The sequence below is a fragment of the Pempheris klunzingeri genome, chromosome 22 (assembly GCF_042242105.1).
Source record: "Pempheris klunzingeri isolate RE-2024b chromosome 22, fPemKlu1.hap1, whole genome shotgun sequence".
Classification (NCBI taxonomy): domain Eukaryota; kingdom Metazoa; phylum Chordata; class Actinopteri; order Acropomatiformes; family Pempheridae; genus Pempheris; species Pempheris klunzingeri.
Genome location: NC_092033.1, coordinates 8,097,092 through 8,124,550, shown reverse-complemented (window position 1 = coordinate 8,124,550; position 27,459 = coordinate 8,097,092). Strand labels below are relative to the sequence as shown.

The window sequence follows — 27,459 nt, the reverse complement described above, 5'->3', positions numbered from 1 at the left end:
ATTCACTTGTTATTTTCCACTTTTCTATCTATTCTCCGGAAAGACACACACAGACACACGCATGCACACAGTTGATTTCTGAAAAGTGCACCTCTTCATCATTCTAAAGGCTAACTACTCCCAATGCAGAATGAGCTGGTAGTTGGAGCTCTCATGATTAATGAATCACAAGAAAAAATTGGAATATTCTGTATCTGAACCTCCAAAATAAGAGAAACGCTTATCTCATCCCTCCTGGAATACAGTGGAGAAGCTCCTTAGACTAAATTTGGTGTAAGGAAAAAGACAATCACAATTATCTACGTCGGGGTTCATTTATTGAACAATGAGAAGAGCTGGATTTATCTTTTGATAGATCGCAAAAAGCACCGTCAGATTAAATCAGTCCCTTGTTGATTTAGACAGTGATTCTGTTAATCACATTTCTGGCTTGGATTTGGTTGCAAGAATGAATAGATAAAACAATGAACGCACTTCATCTCCTCAGAAACATTTGGCTTTTCCTGGCAGTGTCCTGTGGTGGTATTCTTGGTCATTGCTGCCCTCTCCTGGTCAGTTTCGTCTGACTTCAGCACAGCAACGTGTGGACTGACAGTGTACAGTACATTTTGGCATCTTGCAACCCTTTTCCCTTGAAACGTTTTATTTTCTTTCTTTTCTGTTCCCCCTGTCTCGTCTTCATCTTCACTCTGTCTTTTTTTTATAATCCTCCTTCTCTGTTTCTCTCTCTTTCAGGGAGGTTCAGCCTCTAACCTGAACATGAACCTGTATGCCACTAAGAAGACAGCAGCTGAGGGCATGCTGGACATCGCTCTGTTCCTGGCTAATATCACACACATGAAGACTGTCATTGAACAGGGGGCTGGTTACAGGTACAGACTGTGTGTGAGGGAGGCAAACAGAGATCATGCAGATGACAAACTGTGACATTTAGTGTGTCATTTTTTTTTTATTCTTTCTTTCTTTTTTTTTTTTTATTGCAAAGCAGAAAAGGTCTTTTTGATCCCATTCGTGATTGTAGCATTTTATCAGGGTTTCTGCTCCTGAATAATCACATTTACTGTTGTCTCAAACAATATTTATTGATAACTTTTGATCATTTATCATTGTAAATTTATTATTTAATGTTAATAATCTTTTTTGCTCTCCTCTTCAGGTACTACATTGCTGTCCTGACTCTCATCTCCTTCTCACTCGCTCTCCAGATAGTGGCTGGAATCCTCATCATCATCATTGGTGAGCCAATCGCGTCACGGCATTAGTCGGCTTAGTGATCACCTCCTTCAGAAATCCATCCTCCATGTTATTAAACCAGCCATATTAACATACTAATACACTGACACACTGATTTGTTGTGAAAATACAGGCAGCGCAGACTGAAAGTCACTTTCCTGCCTATTTTGGCAGAAAATAGTTTGGGGGGTATAAAACCTCAAAGCAACCAAATATATTTCCTGCTAAAACATGGAAAAAAAACAAAATACAATTCTAAATGGATGATGAGAGTAAAATTATATATACAAATATCGTAATACTTCTCTGCTGTTTTTGTATAGTTTGTTATTTTTGGTGTGTGTGTGTGTGTGTATACATGTGTGTGCCTGTTGCAGCTCGACGAAACATCAGTGAGGAGGCCAACCAGAAGCGCCTGGACAGCCTGAACAACACCACAACCATTATCATCTTCCTCATCTTCGTCACCAACATCTTCATCTCCGTCTTCGGGATGGAGCGCACCGGCCTCTTTGCCAGGATGCATTTCTGACTTTCTGACGTAGCGGAGGACTCAAATATGTAGATCTTAATTGGAACGTAGGGAAAGAGTCAGACACATTCAACACAAGACCACACTCTGTACACACACACTCACACACACACACAGAAACACAAACAGATGAGTGTGACTTACTGTTTTACTTAAAGTACTAATCAACTAGCGCAGTCTGATGTCTTCATTTGATTTTATTCAGTATGAGTGGACTGGGCCAAGGGACCAACTAGATGTGTGTGTGTGTGTCTGTATGTTTCTGTGCGTGCGCTTGTGTTTCTGTTGGCTGTATGTGTAATGTATGCGTGTGTGTGTGTGTGTGTGTGTGTGTGTGTGTGTGTGCGTGTGTGCGTGTGTGTGTGTGTGCAGCTCGGTTGGAGCTGACCCTCCTCCCCTCTTGTCAACGCTTGTTAAACTTCCTGAACAACCTGACCACCGGCATCATCTTCCTCACTCTTATCATCAACTTCATCAAAGCCGCCTTTGGCACACAGCGCAGCTGCTTCCTGCGATGGCTGCTTCAGCGTTTTATTCTCTGAAACACTCTAAGCAGGCACATTTACAGGCTGTATGTGCACTCATACACCAAAAAAACGGAACATAACTGGACATGTTTAAAGCTGCCTTGTGCGTTTCTGTTTGCCACACTGTAATTCTTGATAACACCACCAGATGGCACTAAGGTGCAGACGTTTCACACATACAGAGCAGCTTTAATCTTTATCCATTCATGCACAGTTGCTGGATAAGTTACATTAGTGTGACACCACATTCACACTTATAAGAACAGACACATTCACACTGGGAGTTGGCTTCTGCATTCAGCCTTAAGGCTACATATGGAAGCAAATCTCCAGTGTTATGTCTGTGTGGCAAATATGAAGCTACCACCAGCAACCAGTTAGCTCAGCTTAGCACAAAGACTGGAAGTAGACCAGAAGCAGAAGCTTGGCTCTATCCAAAGGCAACAAAATGTGCCTACCAGCACTTCTAAAGATCACTAATTAACTGAGATTAACATTAAGGTGAACCTCTGTTAAATCTGGCCCATATCAGCCTACTAAAAACTCCAGTTGTATTAAAGGGAATTAGTTTTATTGCCTTGATAAGTGCCGTATCCAGAGGACACATTTAACTGAAGCGTGTCTCAGCGTGTCTCATGGAAATGAGCAGTGAAACCAAACAAACTTCAAAATATAACTTCAGAAAAGTATATGTTACAAAACAGACACCATGTCTACATTTTATTAGAGTCTACAAGAACTTCTCAGTGCATCCAAAGTCTGCTACAGAGCACCTTACTCCAACTGGAGCAGCTGGGGGTTCTTTGCTCGAGGGCAGCACTCAATTGCAATTCTTAAGTAGAATTTATTAAAAACAAACAAAACAGTCTGGTCAAAATGTCACATAAATTAGATAGGGCTGGAGGGAGGATGACTGAACTATATTTCTGTTTGTGTGCATGCATTACTGTATGTCTGTTTGTATGGGGTAATTGTGATTGTATGCATGTGTGAGTATGCATGCATCAACTGAATTTGTGTGTGTGGGTGGATGTGTTTGAAATTGTGTGATTGTGTGTCTGTCCGTGCGTGTGTGTGTGTATGTGCGTTGCAGCCCGCAGGGACCTGAACGTGGTGTCCAATCAGAAACGACTTGACTACCTGAACAACCTCGCTACAGGCGTCATCTTCGTCACCACAGTGATTAACTTCTTCGTCAGCTTCTTCGGATCCAAGAGGACTGGCTTCTTTCGCTGGCTGCTGGCTCGACTCCACTTCTGACACACACACACACACACACACACACACACACACACACACACACACACAAAACCACACGTGCACTCGCATATCACACACATTTACATTCTGCAACATGCATGCACACGGTCACATCATCATCTGTACTCACACTCAGTCATGTTGATTCAAAGTTGAAAACGTTAAATATGAGTGTGCACCTGTACTTTCACAAAGATGAGACAAACAATTCACACACGTTCAAACATCACATCTTATTTATCATTCGGTGACTCACATGGTAATCCAACTAAAACATTTTCACTTTAACCAACTATGTAAATATGCATTGCTGCAATAATGTGCTTGTGCAAAAATGTGCATGTGTTCTATTATTTGTAGTTCAGACTGTTTTACACTTGATGTGTTTGTTTTCTATCATTTATTTTAAAAGCTTGTTTGACATTCAGTGATGATTTTGAGATTTAAAAAAAAAAAATCAGGGCAATATGAATTATAGACACCCTTCTAATAATATGTACATACACGTTCTCCTCCAAAAAGCTGAATAAATGTAGTGATCTAACAGAAGCCTGTACCATGCTCATTGTGTTTTTTGCTGAGAAGTGAATGTTATGGATGTTATGAAGTGCACATACTATCACAAGCAATAGTGATTGAGTGAGTGTGTGTGTGTGTGTGTGTGTGTGTGTGTGTGTGTTTGCCACTTCTTTTCGTCCTGGCCAAACTAAAGTCTCTCTCAGTGTATCAGAAACGAGTTTAGTTTGGACCCTCACTTTCTCTATCGTGCATGTGTATGTGTGTGTGTGTGTGTGTCACAGGCCGTCGGGACCTGAATAACACCACCCTGCAGAGACGTCTGGACTACCTGAACAACGTAACGACCATCATAGTCTTCATCACCACAGTCCTCAACTTCTTCATCAGTACCTTTGGCATGCAGCGCACTGGACACTTCCCATGGCTTATGATGCGCATTCACTGACGTGCACACACACACACACACACAAACACACACACACACACACACACACACACACACACACACACACACATACACACTCTTTTGCTGACGATTACACTTTTAGACTACCACACAGACACACTCACCAAAGCTCATAACATACAATGGACTTCACGTTTGACCTTAACATTTGATCTTGTATAATACTAAATTATTTATGATGAGATAACTTAGAAGCTTCAAAATATTAATAATCTTATGTATGTTAAAATGTAATGTGAATCGGATAACCCCCATACTATATATGCACCCTCTTTTTCCACACTTTCAGTAGGTAACAGTGAAATCTAGTGTCCAAGGGGATCTAACAACTGCTCACTTCAGCAAACAAATATAGAAATAAAATGTGTAAAACGTTTTTTAAAAAAGAGCCTGAATAATTATTATGATTCTGAATGTTTGGTACTTTTCTAAGTCATATAGAAAAAGAAAGTTTTGCTTCATCCCCTTAAGGTCAGAGGTCAAGCTTTAGACCAACCTGCTCATTTACTTATTATTAGTTTTAGATTTTAACAATGTAATAATGTAAAAATAAATTATTAAGTGTATTCATACGATGAAATATCACAGTTAAAGCCTGTGTATTAATAATAGTATAATTTATTGTGAAATGTAACAGTTAAATCATGTGAAACACTGACAATAATTTAATTTAATTAATTAAATTAGGCTACCTTACGGTAACTCACAGAACTCAAGCATGGAGCTGCTTGTGGTATTTTGACATAATGTTTACAGCACAAATCTGTATGATAAAAAACAAAGACAATGTCCAGAATATTATACATGCTTAAAATATGGTCCACATATTCAGTTTTCAGTCATATGTCAGAATAAAACCCAGCAAGGCTGCTACAGTCAGGTTTAGTCACTTGTTCCAGAGAGAGGAGGAGGAGAGGAGGGGAGGCATCACGTGTCGTTCCCAAGAAATGAAACTAAAAGGCTCAAATGAAACTCCTCTGTTACCTGACTGTTAACTTTCCCAGACAACACAGACATCTGAGCAGGTGAAGTACTTTGATTTCTTTTTGATCTGATTTGAATCCATTTCCTGGTTCTCTGTAATTATAGAAGATTGAGCTATATAACTGTCATGACGAATAGGCCTTCTTTTAGCTTAAACTTAAAGCTGGAGAATCTGACAGCCTGTGTCCAGATGAAAAATGTCTCAACAACGATAACATCACTGCAGGCTACCACGGATCTCTGAACTATCGGGGCTGTATTTGACAGGATCTCCAGTGTCTCCTGTGTTTAATCAGGTAGATTCATTACAAATTTCATGATTTTATTGCTCGTCTCTGCTGTGCATGCATACAACGTGACTTCTGTTGAGCTCAAATGTTTTCTGGTATCAGAGGGGTAATAATCGTTGGTACATTGTCAGCTTCCATTACAATTTCTCAAGCATTTGTTTTACCAATCATCCTGGGAGTGTTGCAACCATTTATACATTATAGTACTACTTATACTACTTCTTCATAGATCATCACTCTGAAGGTCTTCATCTTATTGACTGAAGCTATTTCAGTTAGTGATTTTCCACAGGAAATTCTCCCTGTTTTACTGTTTTCTTCAGCCTGGAAAGATGAACTCCCTATGATGTTATTGTGGTTAAAATGTTATTTGAGGACACAGCACTCAGGCTCATAATGTACTGCCATTACTGCAGCTGTTTGTTGGCACACTCTGCCGTGACAAAGCAGAAATACAATGGAGTTGATATACTACACAAATGAGTTCAAGATGGACCTTTGTTGAATGTCGTTCCTCGTCTCTCTTTACCCGAATTTCACTTCATCTCTCTATTGTCTGCTATCAAATAAAGACATAAAATGTAAACAATGACTTACTGAGTGAAGCTCATTATCTTTCACCAAAACTACCTGCCTTCATGCCTCCAACATGCATATTGAGTTGGATTATTAGCTGCAAAAGGAAGGCCTCAAATCTTCACCAAAAAACGAGCACCTCTACCTCATAAGAGCCCACAATGACACAGGTGTCACAGACCTTTTAAATATTCTAGAAATTTCCCTACACAACTTTATCCTTGAATTTAACTCAAGAAGTCCCTCAGTGAGAGCTACTAAACATTCTGGTGCAGTCATGTGACCCTGTGTCAATTTGTGTTCCCAGGACATCGTTTTCAAAATGATGATTAATACCTGTGACACAACTAGTTTTTGATATTATATTAAAGGTACGTTTCAAACAATTTAACAATTCTAATTCTGTCCTAGATTACAATTAACCTGCCCTGACCATATTTTATAAAGAAGTTGGAAAAAGATCTTGGACAGTAGGGGTAGTATCTCAAAAATGTGTTCCTTGAGGTCCATTTAGTGTGAAAGGAGAAATGGGTCTGGGTTCTTATGGGTTAAACACGGAGGTGGAAGTCAAAAATGTAAGAAAGCTAATTAAATTATACTCTTTTAGGGTTTGAAATTTAAAATCAAAATAATTAAATCTTCTCCTCTTGTCTAGACATGGCCTCAGCCAGCAGCCTCCTATGTGAAGAGCAGTTCCTGTGTCCAATCTGTCTGCATGTGTTCTCTGAGCCTGTCTCTACTCCATGTGGACACAACTTCTGTAAGGCTTGTATCACAGAGTACTGGGCCAGCTGTGACCTGGCACAGTGCCCCATCTGTAAGCAGGCATTCAGCAGTATACCACAGCTTCAGGTCAACACAGGGTACAGAGATATGTTGGAGCACTTCAACAACACGAGGGTGAGGGGTGAAGGCGACATCCTTGCCAAACCAGGGGAGGTGACCTGCGATGTCTGCAGCGGGCCGAAGCTGAAGGCCCAAAAGACGTGCCTGGTGTGTTTGGTCTCGTACTGCCAAGCTCACCTGGAGCCTCATCAGAGGGTCACAAACTTCAAGAAGCACAAGCTGGTCGACCCTGTGTCAAACCTGGAGGAGAGGGTGTGTCGCAAGCACGACAAGATGTTCCAGCTCTACTGTCGCGTGGACCAGATGTGTGTTTGTTTCATGTGTCTGAAAGACGACCACGCCATGCACAAAGCCATCCCGTTAGAGCTTGCATTCAGAGAGAAGGAAGCCCAGCTGATCAATGTCATAGAGCTGAAAGAAAACATTAAATCTAGTAGAATTAAGCAAATCAGATGCTCGGCTGAAAAGAGCAGGAAAGAGTCAAAGAGAGAGGTTGCAGATGTTGCAGAAGATTTCACTGCTCTGGTGGTCTCCCTGCAAAGACGCCAGGCTGAGCTGATAGAGCTGATTGAGGAGAAGCAGAGAGCAGCAGAGATGCAGGCTGAAGATCAAGTGACACAGCTGGAGCAAGAAGTCTTCGAGTTGAGGAGGAGGAGATCTGAAATAGAGCAACTTCTGCAAACCGGGGACCATCTCCATCTGCTGCAGAGCTGGCCGTCTCTCTGCTTCCTTGCAGACGCAGAGGACCTATTCGACTCTTCATCTCCCTCATCCCCTCCGTTTGGACCAGACCTCTCTGTCATCAGTGGACAGAGTTATAGGGGGTTGGTGAAAAAAGCAGTGGCTGAGATGGAAAAGACGCTCAGCAAGGAGATGGAGATGCTCCTTCATGAGGTCAGGTTATCCGATGGCTGTGAGGTCACTAATCAGGCTGATGCAGCTGGGAGAGCGATGACAGATGAGCCTATTACAGAAGCGTGGAGTCCACCTCAGGACAAGCTGATGATGATCCAGCAGTTTGATGCGGTGGATGTGACTCTGGATGCCTACACAGCCCATTCCAAACTCACAGTGTCTGAGGGTGGGAAACAACTGAGCTTTCGTAGCGGCTGGCCATCTTTGACTGTTTTATTGGGGCAAGGATTTCAATATGACCACCTAGTTCTTGCGAAAGAAGGTTTTTCCTCTGGCAAGTTCTACTACGAGGTTCGGGTCAGTGAAACCTGGGTCTTGGGAGTCGTCAAAGAGTCCATTAACAGGTTTACGAAGTTCGATCCCTCCACTTGCGAAGGATACTGGACATTTAGCGGATTCCAATACCCAGGTGGATATTTTGCTCATCTTGCTAACTCTGATCCTGTGAAACTGAGGCAAAGTCCCCAGACGGTTGGTGTGTTTGTGGATTATGAGAAGGGAGAGGTCTCCTTCTATGATGTGGTCGCCAGGACTCTGATGTATTCCTACACAGGATGCTCCTTCATGGAGACCACACCAGCACTAAAAGCTTTTCTCTATTCTATGGCTGGCACTTCTTTAAGTAGAAGACCGAAGCTCTACCCCATTTTTGGTAACTTTGGAACTGATTCTGAAGACACACTCATAATCACTCCTGTGACACGCATGACTTAAGGTGCCATGTATATCCGAAGAAATGAATGTGTAACCTCTACCAAAAACCTTTATTCCTTACTTCATATGTCAGCTCTGTTTATTAGTACTGGAGCAAACACATTAATGGAATGTGATGTTTTTTTTTTTTGCAGCAGTGACAAGTTGAGATGACGTTAATTCTAAAACATGGAAAAAGATAGAGGACACATCAGCTATATGTTATGTTTATGTTCATGCTGCAATACCTGTATTTTACCAGGAGAAAGCGCCATTGTTTAACCTGTGGTCTGTCTGATTCTCAGCTACTGAAGGCAGAAACTACAAGGAGTGGGCAATGGCTTTATAGGGGACATGTTAATCTTTTTTACTTTAAAAGTGCTTTTGATTGTCAGGTTTAAGAGCAGAAGCAATTTATTGAGTCATCCATCTAGAAAAAGTGAAGCTCTAAATCAATTAGATAATTTATGTGTAATTTTTGTCATTTTTAAAGCAAAAATGCCCCAAATGTTTTTTCTAGCTTATAAAATGAGAATATTTGCTTGTTTTCTCAGGCTTATGTGATAATTTAGTGAATATTGCTTGGTTTTGAACTATTGTTTGAACAAAACAAGCAACTTTAACTAGTTAATTTGGACTTTATGAAATGGTGATAATTTTCAAGATTTCCTGTCATTTTACAGACAAAATGATTCATCTATTTATGGAGAAAATAATCTGACAATTAATCAATAATGAAAATAAACATTAATTGCAGCCCCATATGACTTTTTTTTGAAGGCAAAGACATTTATCTGGCATGCTTGGCCAAAATATATCTAATAAATAACTTTCAAAACCCAGTGTTTTTGTTATGCACTGTGTGTACTATGCAGATGATATGTATTATACTGCTTAATAAAAGTGCACTTCATAAAAATAGGCTTGAGCTGTGTTTTTCTTGTTCCCTCAGATTACATTATTGGAGTTCTGTTGGAGAGTCAAGTGTGTTTCTCTTGGGAATGCATTTTTGTTATGATTAGAAAACACTTTCTTTACAAAGATAAATTGCATGAAAGTCTTCAGTGAATGTTTTCACTGATTTCGGTGTTAACAGACACATTTCAGAAGGGAGCGCTGGTCCATCACTCCTAGAGTGTTTCTCTCAAGGGGAACTTTAGCCAGCAGACTATTTATACCTCAGCTGTCTGACTGCCTGGCGCCCTGGGAACTGGGACACTGTGTGTGTGTGTTTGTGTGTGTGAGAGAGTGTGTGCGTGAGTGTGTGTGTCTTTAGTCATTGTCTAATTGGAAAGATCCCTTTAGGACGATGTATAATTGTATGTGAGGGAGACAGATGACGCATAGAGAAGAAGTCCTGGCAGGCCGGGGTGACCAGTGATGAAATATGTCACATATTCTGGTCAGATACTGTATGTAGGTCATTCACTCATCACACACACTGACTCTGAAGTGTGAACATGCCATAGGTCCAATGCATGGATGCAGTAAGAACATATAAGTATCACACTGAAAAGATGACGGCCTCTTCTGTAAATTAATGTGAAATGATTTAATAACAAATGTAATATTACTAAAAATCAAACATACTGAGTGTGATTCAGGTTTAAGGTTAAAAATTACAAAGCTATGACATTTCTACTCTTAAAGGGTATTTTGTTATCCCGCAGCTTCTACTCACCCCTAGAAATTGAATGTAAACCCTCCTAGCAGCCATCTCACAGCTTGAATTAAAAGATAAATCCATTTTTGTGATGGAATCAATTCAGATTCATCTACTTTGGATCCGGAAAACTAGGTGACAAAACAATGACAGCCTTTTACCAGCACTTTCTACTTCTACTCTACCACAGTTCAGAGGGAAATATTTTAAAGTATTTACTCAACAGCTCTTTAGTCACTCTAGAAACTAATATTTTACACACAAAACATGGCTACATTCAGCGTATGGAATATTATGCATAGATTAAGCCGAGAGTATATAGATAGTTAATCATCATCAGTTATTTTACTTTTGATACTTGACACGTGCAGGAGTTTTACTTTTATCACACATCAGATGATAACATGTAGGAAACAAAGGATTTTTATAATCGAAATATGACTAAAGGATCGATGGGCAACATGCATGATGAATAAATGAATGATATGAACATGAAGGCTTGATAATTATGGATCGTCGTGCGCGCGACTCCGATGGGAGAAACGACGTGAAGGAGAGGGGGCGTCACGTCTCGGGGGCGCGCACTCCACCGTCGTGACGTCACGGGAGCGCCCGAGCGAGTGGGGAAGCCGGAGAGGAGGGAAAGACAGACAGCGGGAGACGGACGGGAGACGGTGGAGACAGACGGGAGACGTGGAGACAGACGGGAGACGGGGAGACAGACGGGAGAAGGGGAGACAGGCAGCGTCTCAGCGCGGCTCGCCGCCTGTCACGTTACTGAACGGCAGTGTGAGGTTTGGACGGCGGCAGGACAGCTGAGGAGGAAATGTGACTGGCCTTTCTGGGCTTATTTCACAACCGGAGGGGCAGCAACGTAAACACAGCCGCAGTGAGTACTGGAAGTTAGCTGGCAGCCTGAGTGTGTGTGTGCGTGTACACATGCATGCTTTATTTCACAGGCCTACGTCTCTGTGTGTGTGTGTGTGTGTGTGTGTCCGCAGCCACCTTTGTGAAACAGCAATAACATAATTAAAATTTGATGCCCGCTTTGAGGTGCAGCAGTTTCGGGTCAGCTGTGACTCTGTGTTTGAATTTCCGCTGCATACGTGTTGTTTGGTCCAGGCTGTCATTACCATGCGCCTACATTTTGTACTCCTAACGACAATTGGAGCCCATTCAACAAGGCTTCCTACCGCTTTGTTCAGTAAACCATTTGTAGCTGGAGCCTACAGCCAGAGGCTTTCCCCAGGAATAACAGGCTAATAACGCCATGTCTTGTCTCTGTACCTCTAAATGCGATTATCAATCTGTTCTCTGTGTTGCAGGCAGCCGAAGTGCTGCTGACAGCCTTGTAATATCTCAAAGCCTCATGATTACTATGATATACCTATAATATTCCCTGACAGCTCCAGTATAGTGACCTTATTGTAGCCTACTTTATGGTGGGTTTACCTCATGTGCTGTCACTAATCCCACAGGGACTTAAAGTGTGCCTGTGGAAGTCAATATTAACTTTAATCTCTTGCCATAATATTCCCATGGGGACTTTTAGCTGTGTTGTGATATTTTTAATATACCCCCTCAGTTTCCTCAGGCCGGTTGTTCATCTTCTTAGATCTTTCAAAGCACAGATCTCCCCTAAAATGATCTTTTTTTTTTTTTAAATGCTGCCACAGTTGCACAGGACTGTCAGCCATGTCTCACCAGCTGACAGACTGCTCACAAAGCCTCAGAGTCAAGACAAGATCATGCACAAGACTGGGTGACAACATCTTTGCAAACCAAATCAACTTGAGCGGAATCATGTGTCCGATGCGATCGTGTTGATGAAGGCGTGGAGATTAAATCTGCTGCGTGTGTTTTGCAGTGCCAAAGGGGGGGAGAGAGGCAAAGGGTGGGTTGGAGAAGGGAGGACGGCGTGATTTCCTCCGTGTTCCGCCCACAGCTCTGTTTCTCTGCACCGCCCCTCCTCCGGGAACACAGAGTCAGGGAGCTGAGCTGCCTCCTTCCACTGAGGTGTTGTAGACACATTTAAATGTCCAGGCTCTGCACCCCTCAGCCTGCCTTTGCGTAAACGTCATTATAATATTCGTGGGGTGTTCTTTTCCTCTAGAATTTATCTTAATAATGATTTTCAAAACTTTGTATGACCTGGCCCGCAGTTATATCCTTCCCTAGAGCCTTTCTAACGCCTCTCTGTCTCTGGGCTCAACATCAAAGGTGAAAACTTTTGTCTTAAAGGCTCAACACTTTGCAACAACATGAGGAACTCAGCCTGACAAAGACAGCAGCTCTTTCAAATCGTTTCCTCTGACTCACTTTTATCACAAGACCATAATCTTTGGTACCTAGTTTTATCACTTTTGCCAGGGGTAAGATCACCATAGATAGATAGATAGGCTCTCTGACTTTCAGGGGTTGTTTGGGTCACCTTCTCAACTCCCCTCATCGCTATTTAACTTGCCAAGTTGACTGTACGAGCACATTCCTCTTCACAGGACAAGCCTGGGGGAGTTACATGCTCACTTTCTCTTCCATTAACTACTACACACTCTCGAATTAGTTTTGTGTGCTTCCCTGCCTTTGTGTTAATTGTCGAGTCTCAACGGTACATTTTCCAGTTTTGTTATGTATGCAGCAGCCGAGATTAGATAAGTATGTTTGCATGTGCATGACATCGATGTACTTTTTGTGCATCGGTGTGTTTCTGTACATGGATGTGTGTGCTTGTCTGTGAGTCATAGTGTGTATGGGTGTGTGTGTGTGTGTGTGTGTGTGAACTTATGATTGTATGCACGTTTGGTTTGCCCAGCCTGCATCTCAGATTAATTTCCTGTGGTACACAATAGACTGGGGCCGATGCTATCTGTCCCTTATCAGTGTTGTGCTTTCCAGTGTCTGAACCATATTATATGTCTTATCGCTGATAGGACTGGTGGCAGAGTGAAGTTACAAGTAGCACAGTCACTCTGGTGAGCCAAATTCCATATCTTGCCCAGACATCTTCTGCTTAATATTTTCTCCCAAGCAAAATGGGCTGCTCAGTTAATTGAAAAAAACTCCTTTGCAGTTTTGGCTATTCCAATATCCTGTGTGCGGGATTAATTGATTTTTCTACTCACGGTAAAGGTGTTGCATAAAAGGCCAAACTCTCACTCCCACAGATCAAGTTTTACAGGTGACAAAAATATTTGAATTACTTAAGGTTTTTTTTATTCCTCTATAACTCTTGTAGAAATTATTTTAAATGTGTTGCAGTTCTGTTAAAAATCCATAAATCAGCACAAAATTGTCGTTATGTATTGTCATCAATATCATGCCCTGACATGGAGACAGTATCGTGTATCTGCATGTGGAACCAAGCCAAACCACTAATGATACGTTACTCCAAACCAAACGGCTGCACTGCATGAGCAACATATTGTACAGCAATATTAAAGCCCAAACAGATCATGAAGCTGCACTGGGAGTCACCCGGGGTTCGTGTTTAAACTGTTCAGTGTGAAATGTTGGACGTTTGGATGTGAAAGATAAAAGTTAAAATCCTTAATTTTGAGTCATTTTCTGTACATGCAAACTTATAGAATAAAAGCTATATATCACGTTTCTTATGATTTGAAAACATGCTTAAATTTAAGATGAATTCAGCGATCTATGAAGTTGGTTAAAGGAGCACTCTGTGTACTGTTAGTGCATCACAAAACTGCTTGTTTTTGCTACAAACAGGCTCAGATTGATATCCAAAGCATCTGATGAAAGGATCCCTACAGAGACAGACCTCTAAGAGTTTGTTGTTTTTTAAACAAAACAAGCCGCTATATTGCTGTCTTTAAAGCCACCAGACTCCCTTGACAAAAACAGCAATTTTGACTTTAGTGTTTTAAAGGTTTAGCCCGGATCTGAGCTAATCCTTTAAAACAGTCACACAATAACAAACAAACTACCCAATCGAGGCAGCAGTAGACCAGCTAGTCTCATGTTCTGCAAGGTAAAATGACTAAATTTGTCAATGGAGTCTGGTGGATTTGAACCATGCAATGTTAGGGTTGAGTCTGGTTAAACAAAAAGCATCTTACAGGTCTATCTCTGCAGAGATCCTTTTTGTACTGTTATCACACACTTCAGATAACCATGGGAGCTCGTGCTTTGATTTGATTTTCTTTCAAAGCCCAAGGACTACATTGCAGCCATTGCAGCCCATTTCGTGGCTGCAAGCTGAGGCGATCTACAGTACCAATGTCAAAGGTTTTTTTCTTTTTCTTTTTTTACCTATCAGTCATTTAGACACCAAAATATTTATAATTTGGGACCGGGTTAAAACATACCCGAGTTCTCCCTAAAGAGTAGATCCTAGAAGACTGCAGTACAGACCAGAAGTGAGCACACACCTTCTGAGACATGTTTTTGAATGAGTGTACTAAATAATTGACATGATGAATGCTTTAGCTGAAACCGTAGTTGGTAGGTTGGGTCGTCCAGCCTATTATTTGCATTTGATTTGAACAGTTGATAGGATGCTACACCACTTTTTTGTTTTTGCATTTATCAGAAGTGCAATAGGCACAATTAAAGCAGGAATTAATTTTGTGCAGAGTCACTCTTCATGCATGTTTATTGTCTGCACATGTCATTGTGGTATTAGATTCTGATAATTTCTTTAATATAACTTGTATAGTAGCAGAACTTCTTTCCTTCTTCAGTGTGGCTTTTTATTATTTGTCCTATTAATGCATTTGCAGTTTATGTACTATAAATATGTTAGATTGTTGTTAATTAAACAGTGGAGATGTTAAGGATTTCACACAAATAAATGTAACTTCTTTGAAGAATACAATTATGTAATGGTTTTGCAGAAAAAAACATATCACACAGAGAGTAAATCATCTCTGGTGGCTGTATTATACTTGTGATTAATCATGTGATCACTTGAGAATTGCTCATAAAAGTTCTTCTTCCACTGTTTTTAGTGGGATTAAGTGCCTTGATAAATGTGTTTTATTGTTCCCACTAGCTTCTTTTTTTACTCCTGAATTGGCTCCTTAAAACATTCTAAAGTGTAACTCTGATTTACTATGAAGGAGCAGTAACACTTATTTACCTCACCTTTGCACTGTGTAGACAATTAGCAACCTGATTTCCAGAGAGTTATTTTTGTTATCGTCATGATAAAGCCAGCTTTGAGGGTTACAAATCCTGAATCTGGCAAACGGCGGGTCAACCTCCTAAATCTTTGGACAGATTAGGTGCAGAACGAGAACGGCTCTCCCCTTTAGCTGGGCTGTCGTGTTGACTTTCAGTGAAATGTGTAACCCCAGACAGCACCAGTGAGTCCTTTCCAGCCGCATCATATCACAACGAGCCTGACAGGAACAGAAAGTAATGGAGAATAATAATATTCAAGATGAGTATGATGTGTTTTATGAGCCCCGGTCCCCAGGCGAGAGACGAACTCTGTCAAAATCGGCTACCACGCCAAAACACCAACTGGCTAAGTATAGGTTGAGTGGTGTGAGCGTGAGTGAGTGTGTGAATGTGAGTGTGTGTGTTGCATTGTGCAGTGTGACAGATGGAGGTGGGGCTGTCACATAAATAGAGCATGCTGAACACCTTCAGGAATGCTGATGGAGAAAGAGAGAGGCAGTGAGAGGAGGTGAAGCATCATGGACACAAGTGAGAAGAGGGACTAGAGGTGGGAGGAAGAGCGGTAGAAAAAAAATCAGGAATGTGCAGGTGTAAGTATTTTAGGAAAACATCATCCTCTCTCATATTAGGGAGCTGAACATCAACCCACCATGTCTCCTTGGCTCTTAAATAAACTCTACAGTGATTTGTATCATTAAAGACCTTACTTTTGTCAGTATTTTCATATTGACAATGGGTCATGTGACTACTTGTATGTGAAAGGGGTTTGCTCATATTGACAAACCGGTGGATAATCATCACCCGACTTTGCAGATCCTTTATAGTCTTTTTTAGCTCATTGTTTTGATTTTCCGGCCAGCAACTTTACTGCTTTGTTTCACTTGCAGCGTCGTTTTCAGCCGCAGCACGCAGCTCTTTTGAGTGAAACAGCTCTAAAAACCTCACTCTAGGCTACGTGCCCATCACCAAACAGCCCACAGACCAAATTAGCGGCTAAGTGGTGAAAAAAGTGGAACATTAGGAGCTAAAGAGCCAGATATATCCCACGGGAGTTGGTAGAGACCAAAAACAGAGCCAAAAGGAGAGTGAACACTGGACTTATTTTCAGTTATACTGTTTGCCAACAAGTACCTGAAAAGATGATGATATGTCAGTGTTTTGAGTTGCTTCTTTATCTGTAGCAAATGAATGCAAATTTGGATTCTGTTCTCTGTTCTGCTGGGACAAACTGGTTACGCACACAGGTACAGTACTTGGCATTCAACCGCAGAGACTTTCTTGGTATCCTAGTGTGATATTCTAGGATTTTATGAGGCCTAAGACAACACTGTGTGTTTGAGGAAGGAGAGTGTGGAGGAGAAATGCTGAACTGTTGGTAACCGTACAGGGAGGCAGGGGATGCAACACAGGGCGTTGTGTGTACTGGTGTTTCCTGTAGAGTGTTTTGTAGACATGAAGGGGATGAGGTTATTTTGGGTCTCTGGTTCTCTCCTGGGTCTGTTTCAGGTTCTGTTTCAGCACAGTAGGTATTCAGGTTGTAGTTGGACATTCTGTTGTTGGATATGTGCAGTACAGCATATGATAACAGGCAGCTAAGATGTGATTACAATTTTAGATGTAGTCTTTGGCCAACAATCTGAAAATTTTTACGGTGGAAGGAGTTTGAATATTTGAAACCATTAGTCGATTGACAGGAGCTGTTTTGACTTTTTAAAGCAAAAATGTCAAGAAATCACTGGGTGTCAGCTTCTCAGATATGAATATCTTCTGGTTTTCTCAGTCTTCTGTGATATTAACTGAATATTAACTGACATTTGAGGATGTCGCCTTGGGCTCTGAAAAATTTGAGTGGTCATTTTTTTGATCAAAAGATAAACAAGACAATAATCTGTTCATTAATTGAAAATAGACTTAACCATGTCAAGCTACAGCACTGGTCATTACGGTCATAACATATTTTACCGAGACATTGTATGCACAGTGGCACATCATTTAACACTTACATCCACTTATTAGCTTTTTTCATAGTTCCAGCTGCAACAAACTTGATCAGCTGATGGAGACTTGTGATGAAGATCAAGAATGAACTTTCATGACCTCTCAGAGGATCACTGTTTAACAGATGTTTCAGCAGCACCTCACTGCTTCTTCGCATATGTGTGAAAGGGCAAGAAGCGTGGTAAGCCTGGTGACAGATGGGTCTTGGACAGTCATATGCTAGTGTTTCCTCGACCTCATGATGCCAACTGCGTCATAGGTGTGCTTGTTTGTGAGCTTGCTTCCACTGACAGTGGTATTTTTGTATTTTTTGTTTGTTTTGTTTTTGTTTCTCTGCAAAGGTCTTCTGGAAATTCACTTAAAAGTGCTGATTTATTAAAGTTTGCCCGAGTGGACGGCTCATGTGAAACCATAAACTTGAGGTTATTGTGATGTGGATCTGACTCTCAGTGCTGCGCGTTGTCCCTCACTCCCAGCCCTCAGAGTCTAAAGCAACCACAAATAAATTCTCAAACTATGTGACACACTGATGATTAATTCATATGACCTTTATACTGGAATTATAGAAAACACAACATGGTGTGTGTTGTGGTTTCCTTGAGGTCCAGTAAAAACAAACGTGTGTTTAGCTATGTGATAGATTGGTAACTAGTTGAGGGTGTGCAGCACCCTAACTCATGCCCAGTGTATGCTGGGATACGCTCTAGCTCACCATGACCCTAAAAAAAGAAGCAGTTCAGAAAAAGAAAAGAAAGCTCAGAAGTGGATTGGTAATATGTGTATTTATTGTCCTGTACCTCTTTCAGACTAAAGCAAAGATCCAGGAAAAATAATGTTATTGCTAAATAGTGATTGTGGCCCCTGAGCAAGGCTCTTAACCTTCCAACCACTCAGTGCCCAACATATGCAGGCAGAGGCAGGTCATGGCTGGAAAAGAGCTGTGTGCATGTTCAATAAATGCTTAAATAAGGTCTACAAAACAAGCTAGACATACTGAGCAGTTTTGCATTATGGGGAGAATTGGGACATGTAGATTATCTACAGGTCAGCAGGTCCAGGGGGGAGGAGATAGAGGAGGAAAACTCTGAGCACACACAAACACAGTCCCTGCAGTCTCATATTAGCCTCTAATGAAGCATTGGATGCGTGTGTGTGTTGGTAGTGACATGATCACTCACGGCTACTGAGCTAATATGCATGTGTGTTCGTCTCTTTGCAGCTGTGAATGTGTGTATTCCCATGTCTGTTTGTATACGGATTGATATACTGTATACTGTATCTGCACACTTCCACGACTTTTGCTCTGTGTGCATGTGTTTGTGTAAGAGCATATATTGTGTGTGTGTGTGTGTGTGTGTGTGTGTGTGTGTTAGGGTAGGGGGTTGGGGGGTTGCCTGTGCTAGAGGCAGGGTCCTGGCCTGTTTCTGTCCAGGTGTGTGTTTTTGGCCTTAGGAGAGACAGAGCAGATGGCGCCTGTTTGAGTTTGAGTGTGTGTGGCTGTAACTGACTGGTTGTCAGTAACGCCTCCGTCGCCAAAGATTTGTGCCCAGCTGAACATTAGATGGAAAGATACACTATTGCAGACCTGTGAAAGGCCTGGGTCGGGGCTTAAAGTAGGGATTGACCAAAGGGCTGAATAGTGAATAATAATAATCAGACTTGAAATCAAATATTCACTATTGTAGTTATCAATTTAGCGATAGGCCGCATGAAGAGAGGAAGATATTTCAGACTATTCAACAAGCAACGCATAATATTTCTACCATACTGTGGAAGGAAAGTACTAGTTTTAAACACTCTCTTAAAACAAAGCTAATTGTATCAACATTTCTGTGTATGTTCAACTTTTGTTGGTGCACTGCAAGACCTTAAATTCATAGATCACTAACATTACAGACAGTAGTAAGCATTTTTAAGGTCACTGCTTCAGTATGTAATTACCAGGGGGTAAATATTTCTGCTCTCTAAGATTTATCATGTCTTATATGGAGGAAACAAGCCAGAGAAACTTCACGCAAGTTTGCACTCTTGTCTGTGCCGACTATTTATGAAGCAGTTTAGCCCACTTTAGATCGTTCTAGTAAGGGGAGAGTGTGGATCAGATGGCCAGTGTGTGTGTCCAGGGGGTCATGTATCCACTGACCTGAGGATGACATCACTGTCTCCAAGGATACACAAATGACTGAATGATGACTGACCAGCTGGTCATCAATTTGGTCATCGTCTTTATACATTAACCGATAAAGTAACTGTATCACCTTTAGTTACGTATGATAACAGAAGTTATTTTTATTTTTAGTATACTTACCTCAAATTTCTAAATTTTACACTAAAGAGTGCTTTTCAGAGTTGAAAACTTAGTCCACCTTTCAAATTCAGCACTGTTGTTCATGCAAAAAAAAAAAGCACAACATATGGTGGGTAGTTCAGGGGGCCTGGGAAATTAGAGTAGCCTCTGAGGCAACACTGTGCACCCATGCCAATAAATTGCGTACATTTTTTGCAAAAGACAGTAAAATGTTACTGATTACACCTTTTGAATTCAGTTCACAGAAGGTGCTTGATAAGAATGACATTTTTAATTGTTCACTGCTGTGTTAATTACAATGTTCCTTTGACCTGACTTAATCAATTTTAGCATTGAAGTTATTTATCTTACCAAACACACGCACGCACAGACAGACTGTAAAAGCACACCAAAGCGTTGTTTCAATGTAACAGTTTAGCATCTACTCTCCATTCAGTTCATGTAGCCCATAAAATGACGATCCAGTGTGAGTAATAAGACGAGGAATAACAGGAATAAGACGAGATGAGCATTTATCATCTTTTAGTTTCATGTTTTCTTCCCTCATTATTATTGCAGAATAAAATGGATTAATAACAAGATTTAATTGACTGAATTAAAAACAAAACATGGATTATTCTATTTTAGTACATGCTATTCATCCAGCAGGCGGACTCATTATTAGCCTGTATGAATATGAAACCAGCTGATTGAATGTTATCTGCTGTCGCCCAGTTTATTGCTGCTGCAGGACAATAACTGTGATGTGATGGCCAGAGGGGTTAGGACATAGTGTGATCTTGAGGTGCAACGGGTGGCAGAGATACAAAGCAGCCTGTGTAATCATATGAACTGACATATCAGGTGATGCTCATGCCTGTGGCAGAGCTTGTGAATTAAACAAAGCCTTTTGATTGTAGTCTGTGTATTGAGTGCGTGAACCTTACATATCTCTCACTTGCTTTGTATGCGTGCACATGCCAGTGTGGTGGCAGAAAAAGCAGTTTTGGGCATCACAAATGAGTGATTTCTGGCAGAGAGAGCAGATACAGTGCGGCTGTCATGACCTAAATAGATATGGACAGAGTTGAGCATTATCATCAGTTACCACCAGCATGTATTTATGTTTTAGTATGTCTATTTTTAAATGCTTGGGACTTAGAAATGTGACCAATATTTAGCTGTAGTTTTCTTTAGTCTTAGTCTTTAGTCTCATTTTGTACCCTGGAAATGTCAATGCCATGTAATGTGATACTACTCTACATGCATCAGTAACATGGCGCATACTGACATTTTGGCCAGTTTGCTGTTTAACATATTGCTAATCTGTAATGAGACTTGTGGCAGTTTTATTCTGGCTGCTTTATGTGCTTTGAAGTTTGTCTTTTATACATTGTTTGTAGGATGTAGGTGCAAGGCTGCAACAAAATTTTCCTTTTCAGTCCATTTTGAAATGAAAAACTATCATTTAGACTATAAAATGTCAACTATAATGTCAAGTGCCTATTGCAAAAGAACCTAAAGATATATTTTTAAATTCTATTTTGTCTTGTCAACAATAAAAAGCCAGAGGGATTCAAATAATACTGTTGAGCACCTAATGGATTATTAGGCCACTGTTTTTGGCCTTACAGCAGTGCACAAAGTAATTACTGTACACACAGAGGTGAAACCAATCCCAAAAGTAGGTTAATCAAAACCATAACCAGTGTATTCCTTTGTACCCTAAGTGCAGTATATCTCTGTTCCACTGATCACTAAGTCCCTGTCTCTTTTTCCCTTTCTTTTTAGGTGATCCCATCATCCCCGGCCTTGTGGATTTACTGGCTCCCTTTATCTAAAGGGATGCTCTATTGAATACTGCTTTCCAACAAAGCCCATTGATTACAGTGGGGGTGTTGGAAAGCCCTTGATCACAGCTATGTCAACACTACATCAAGATATTTCAGGTCAAGAAAGACTACAGTAGAAGACTGACAGGAGTTTATGTTTTCAGCTGTTACATTTAGTGTTTCAGATTTTTTTTTGTGGGACATCCATCATATCTATTTTTGCCTTCACTGATCTGAACATGTATTTTTGATTCACTTGAACTTTTCATTTGAACCACACACTCTTTTGTTGCTACAGTGTACACACTATATATTTCATCATGTACGGTAGCTCCCGGTCCGTCTCAAAGCTGGATGTTGTTGGATCCAATGGTAACGGGTCAGTGTCTGGGAGTCCTGGTCGCTCCCCACGCCTGCCTCGCTCCCCACGCCTTGGACACAGACGAAACAGCAGCAGCAGCTCCGCCGGCGGACTTACTGGCTCCGGTAAAACGCTGTCCATGGAGAATATCCAGTCTCTAAACGCCGCCTACGCTACGGGAGGCCCCATGTACTTCACTGACACAGGCGATGACCCGGTCGGCATTGGGAGCCTGGGCAGTGGGCTAAACCCTTCGCTGCCCAAAAGCACCATGACCCTCGGCAGGGCTGGAGCCAGGGTCCCCTATGGGATTAGGGCGGCTATCATGGGCAGCAGTCCTAATATAAACACTGGAGGAGGAGGGGGGGTTATGCCCAGTGATGCAATAGCATTTGGGGGAGAGCTGCAAAACCAGCCTCCACAGGCAGCTACTGTTCCCCACTCCATGAGACAGGTGAGAAGTGTTTTCTATTCTTTTATTGCTGTAACCTTGAAGCATTAGCATTCTTAAGTCGAGCTTCAACTGAATAAAATAAACTGTGTAGGTGTTCATACAGCATGTTTAAAAGACTAAGGTCCACCCTCCTATTCCCTCTGCACCCTTAGTCATAACCTGAAAGCCCCCCCCACTTGTTTCTAACTCTTATTTCCTTTACTAGCTCTCCTCTATTGTGTGAGCAGAACTGTCTGCTCTGTGCACAAGCTTCAGCTAAATACTTGGAATAAGTTTTTCTTAATGAAAACAAAAGACGAGTCTGGTTGTTCTTAAATTCATCCAGGATATTTTTGATACACTCCTGTTTTCTGAAGTCAAGAATTAGACAAATTAATCATTTTCACAGAGAGCATTTTCTCATTAAAACTGAAATTAGGTGGAGCACACAAACTAAAATATTGAATGATGGTTATTTGCATGGATATTTGTAGACAAGTTTTTAACACCTCAAAATCAGTCTCAAAATGCTTCACATACAGTATTGAATACTTTCTCTCCTTATTTTGATTTCTCTTACTTGTGCGGTAGATTTTAGGTCTCAGTAGTAACAGCTAAATAAAGTGTTATTTTTTAACTGGAAGACATGAGCAAAAATAATGATGTTGCTGACACTATGTATTTGTGTGTGTTACCAGGTGAGAGATGGTGCAATGTCAGACCTGCAGACACAATTAAGAGAAGTGCTGAGAGAGAATGAACTACTACGCAGAGAAGTAAGGCCACCTGAAGACTTGCATTAAGGTTAATCAGTACAAACAGACATCCATTAAAATAAATTCACATTGATTATGACTTCTTTTAGCTGGAGGCTAAAGAGTCCAAGTTGAGCTCCTCTATGAACTCCATTAAGACGTTCTGGAGTCCGGAGCTGAAGAAGGAGAGGGCGCTGAGGAAGGACGAAGCCACAAAGATGGCCGTGTGGAAGGAGCAGTACAGAGTGGTACAGGAGGAGACACAGGTAGGAAAAAGGCGTGTGTGTTTGTGTGTGACGGTGTCTAGACTATCACTGCTCGCTGCTCAGGGTTAATAACAATACACTGACCAGGGTTTGGTTAATTTCATTGTCATTGCAGTTAATCCAGGACCATGATTCTCTTCTTAAGTGAGAAAAGTCTGGAAATCCAAGTTAGAGTGTTACCTTTTTTCCAGAAACCCTGTTTTTGCTTTAGATTAGGTTTATCCTTTACTGCCTGTGATATAACTGTAACTCAGATTTGTTTAACGTAAAAACTGGCACAAAGGGAGCATACCCTGTTTGTGGACCGTTCTGGTGGATTTGTCTGGCTGCTGTAAGACGGCCTTGAAGACGGGTAAGCAGAAGAAGCGGGCTGCCTGGTTGGGGACTCCCAGCTGTCTGTTGGTTAAGAAGCCATCTGGATGAGACTGAGGCACGGCTAGTCTGGCAGGAGGCAGGGATATTATACAAGAGATGACATGCACACTTGCAGTCACTTGCTGCCTCATGGTGACTCATTTCACACGCAGTCAGCTGAAAACGAGCGCAGAAAGTGCTCAGTCCTCGTCGTATTTTGGTTATTTACCGGTACTCTTATCTCTGGACACGTGTGCGTTTGAGTTTATTTGGGGCTTTGATGTTGCTCCAAAGACTGCCAAAACAAATTTGACGGTGAAAAAATATGTGGGAAAGGATCTCAGGTTGTGAAATTACATCACCAGATATTAAATCGCTCTAAGAAAATTTACAGCCATTTTCTTGCGCGTGTGAACACATGTGTGTCCAGCTATAAATCTCTGAGTCTAAACGTGTGTCTAGTGTGGTGCACTTATTCAAAGCGATGCGGTGCGTGAGAGAACAAAGGAACAGATGATGATCAATCTATCATGTGTTTGGCCTCCCTCAGCTGCCTGCACACTTATGCACACACACCTCCTTGGATACGTGTGTGTGCTGTTATAGTGAGTGAACACACATGTTGAGGCACGCAAGAATATTTTCTGATCTCTAATGCTGGGAAATATACCATGTACTCTCCCTTTTCTTTTATGTCTTTCACTTTCATTCCCTTTCTTTCCGCCAGACAAATCATCCCCTTTTAACTTAAGGCATCCTTTTTAATTCCTGCTCTCATTATCCCACTTTCCCTCTCTTCAGTCTCTCTTTATCTGTTCTTCTCTGGCTTTTCTTCCTCCTCTCGCTCCTTTTTTTTTTTTTTTTCCCTCTCTTCTTACTCATTCTCCTTCTCTTCTTCTATTTCTGTCATCACATGGTGAGTCAGCTCTCACTTTCCTCCCCCCCCCTCCTACCTTCCCCTCCTCTCTCTCTGTCTTTGCCATCATCTTCGTGTTAGAAATCGAATTAAGTTACCTCCCAGTAATTCTGCCATGTGCACGCACAGACGCACACACACACACACACACACACACGCACTCTGGGTCAAGCCCGTGCTGAGGAATGCACGTGTCATCTCCACCCTCCGTCCTTCCTCCGTCTGTCCTCCACACTTCCTCACTTATTTTACCTCCTTCATGCTTGGCCCACTATCTTCACCTTTCCTCTGCCTGCCTCTGTCTTTATCTCTTCCTCTGCTCCTCCCTCTGCACGCTGCCTTTCCTCTCATGTTCCTACAGTGCGTCACCATAGTATAAAAACCAGAATAACAGACATTCCTTGATCTCATGTTTGTACTTGTTAGGCATAGGTATTTGTAGACAAAATCCAATAAATGTAATAATAAGTATAATAATCGCAACACTGTCATACTCAATAATAATCTTATTGTCTATTGCATACTTAGAAATATAGATATATTTATCTATGGATTGTCTGAAAATATATGAGTGATTACAAAAAATTGATTGTTCATTCATTTACTAAAAAAAAATCCTTACTTTTCTTTGTCTTATGTAGTTGTAAGTCAAAAAACTTGTAAGTCAAGACATTGGGCTTAAATAGCTTTTAGTATTGCCTTCACAAGAGTGGAGAGAGTGAACCAGAACAGTAACGCTGTGGGCAGGAGAACTTAAACATTGAGCTAAAAGATGCTAAAAGTCTCCGTAGAGCTGCTGTGGGTACGAGCAACACATTTCACATGCAAACATTTTACCCATGGTTAATACAAAAAAGCTGCAGCTTTAAGGTTAGAAATTTTTTACAGATTTGCTGCTTTTAAAGGCAGCGAAAGCATTGACAGGGAAAATACTGTGTTAGCCAAGTGGGTGTGTGATGCTTCTTAGCAAATGATACCAAAGTGACAAGAGGGAAGAGGCTGCAGCCTTTCTCAGGATGGAGTGCTTGCTCAAAGCTGTATGGGAGAGAGATTGTATTTTGTTTTACGTTATTACTTTCTGTCTGCAGAAAAGTAAATTAAAAACAACGACCTTCTTCATTTCTCAGTGGGATTAAATGGGAAGCTCTTTTTTTGTTGCTTCCCCGCTGAGCTTCAAATGATTATTCTCTTCACATGCACTGCCTGTTGCTTCCGCCTGTTTCACTTCCCACATCCAGTAATTTTCTCTTACCACACCTTCTACTCATTGTCACCACACTCTCCACATCTTTCTCGCTGGTCTCTCTTCTTCTCTGTCTCATCATGTCACTCCCACTTTCAGACTCCCTCTCTTTCACGGCCCCCTGTCCCTCCTCTCCCTCTCCTCGCTCTCCTCGCTCTCCATCTGGGCCTGTGGAGCAGTTTTGCCGCAGAACTCAATTCAATAGAACGGACACACTCCTGTCCAACAAATCTATTCATCTAACCATGGATGCCTGCTGCATTTAGCCTAATACCGTAGTGACTGTTGTCCGTCTTCTTTGTCACTTTAAGAGCGTCGCCTGGCTCTGGTTTCTGGTGTGTGTTTAAATGTTCACCCAATTCGTTCCACCTCTTTGATCACAGCAGGTAAGTACAATGTGTCACGCAGAAACAGAGAGAAGCTCAGGAAAAAAAGGAGAGAAAAAAAGAAGGAATGTCTGGAATGCTAAAGGAAAGCTTTACTTTCTTTTCTCTCTCTCTGCCCATCTTTTCCCCTCGTTCTTAGGTTTTTTCACACACGAAAAAACAGGTTTTCTCTCTTCTCCCGTCTTTGCATTTAAGAAATATACACGCTCAAGCAGCAGTTAGCATTCATGATTGTACCCCTGACATCCAGGGTTTAACTAAGCATCACTGTTTCCATCCTGTCACCATCCACCTGATAATAAGTGCTAAAATGAGACCTTTCCAAAGCTGTTATTTAAATTAATGCATTACCCCAAATGAATTTAACAATAACCATTAAGTTTTTGAACAGTGTATGCTTCTCTGTTCTACATGGTTTGTCCCGGCACTGAATCATACCGGCTGAACAATAACCGCTCTGTCTGTCCGATTCTGTGGCTGCTAGATTCAGTCTATCATCTACTGTACTCCAGGCGAGCCACGTGACGTCAGAACAAGCATGTGTTTGAGAGGTGGAGAGAGAGGGATGTTTGAGAAAGGGGCTTGTGGTGACTAAGTGTTGTCAGCAGTATCATACATATTTCCGGTGCACTTATGACTGTACACGAGCCCGTGTTTGTTCATGTGCATGTGCATTACTGTATTTTTGTATGTGCGTGACTGATTCGTCATTTCATTTGGAAATATACTTTTTTAGGGGAAGCGGTTCCCAACTGTGTTTGTTTGTTTGGGATAGAGACAATGCCATAGAGAGAGTACTGTACCAGGAGGAAGTCTGTGCCATCCTTGCATGTTTGTTGGCGGGCTCATGCATGGGTCAGGACAATTGGGCTTTTTGTATACACAAGCGTGCGTGTGCGGTCCACAGTTGCCTATGATTGTGTATTAGTGTTCATCAGTGTATGAACAGTACACGCGAATGGAGACAGGCCTGCATGCACAT

General features: G+C 41.4%; 4 protein-coding genes across 7 annotated transcripts in view; 3 read left to right on the top strand and 1 right to left on the bottom strand.

Moving 5' to 3' along the window:
• LOC139221585 (ninjurin-2-like) overlaps window positions 1-2,307 on the top strand; it is a 28,714-nt gene extending 26,407 nt beyond the window's left edge. The window contains exons 2-4 of the mRNA XM_070853498.1: window positions 736-872; window positions 1,157-1,236; window positions 2,138-2,307. Coding sequence (XP_070709599.1) covers window positions 736-872; window positions 1,157-1,236; window positions 2,138-2,307 — 387 coding nt within the window. The remainder of the gene's footprint in view (window positions 1-735; window positions 873-1,156; window positions 1,237-2,137) is intronic.
• Window positions 1-27,459, bottom strand: part of LOC139221584 (proline-rich protein 5-like) — a 255,194-nt gene that overhangs the window by 156,207 nt on the left and 71,528 nt on the right. The window lies entirely within an intron of this gene.
• Window positions 7,045-8,862, top strand: LOC139222252 (E3 ubiquitin-protein ligase TRIM39-like). The gene has a single exon (XM_070854226.1). The coding sequence runs from the start codon at window positions 7,045-7,047 to the stop codon at window positions 8,860-8,862; it is 1,818 nt and encodes a 605-aa protein (XP_070710327.1).
• LOC139221582 (ELKS/Rab6-interacting/CAST family member 1-like) overlaps window positions 11,151-27,459 on the top strand; it is a 112,958-nt gene continuing 96,649 nt past the window's right edge. For all 4 annotated transcript variants that reach the window (XR_011585891.1, XR_011585890.1, XM_070853494.1 and 1 more), the window contains exons 1-4: window positions 11,151-11,393; window positions 21,723-22,578; window positions 23,256-23,333; window positions 23,423-23,578. Coding sequence is in view for 2 of the 4 variants with exons in the window: in XM_070853494.1 (XP_070709595.1) it covers window positions 22,084-22,578; window positions 23,256-23,333; window positions 23,423-23,578 (729 nt within the window). In the remaining 2 variants the exon portion in view is untranslated. The remainder of the gene's footprint in view (window positions 11,394-21,722; window positions 22,579-23,255; window positions 23,334-23,422; window positions 23,579-27,459) is intronic.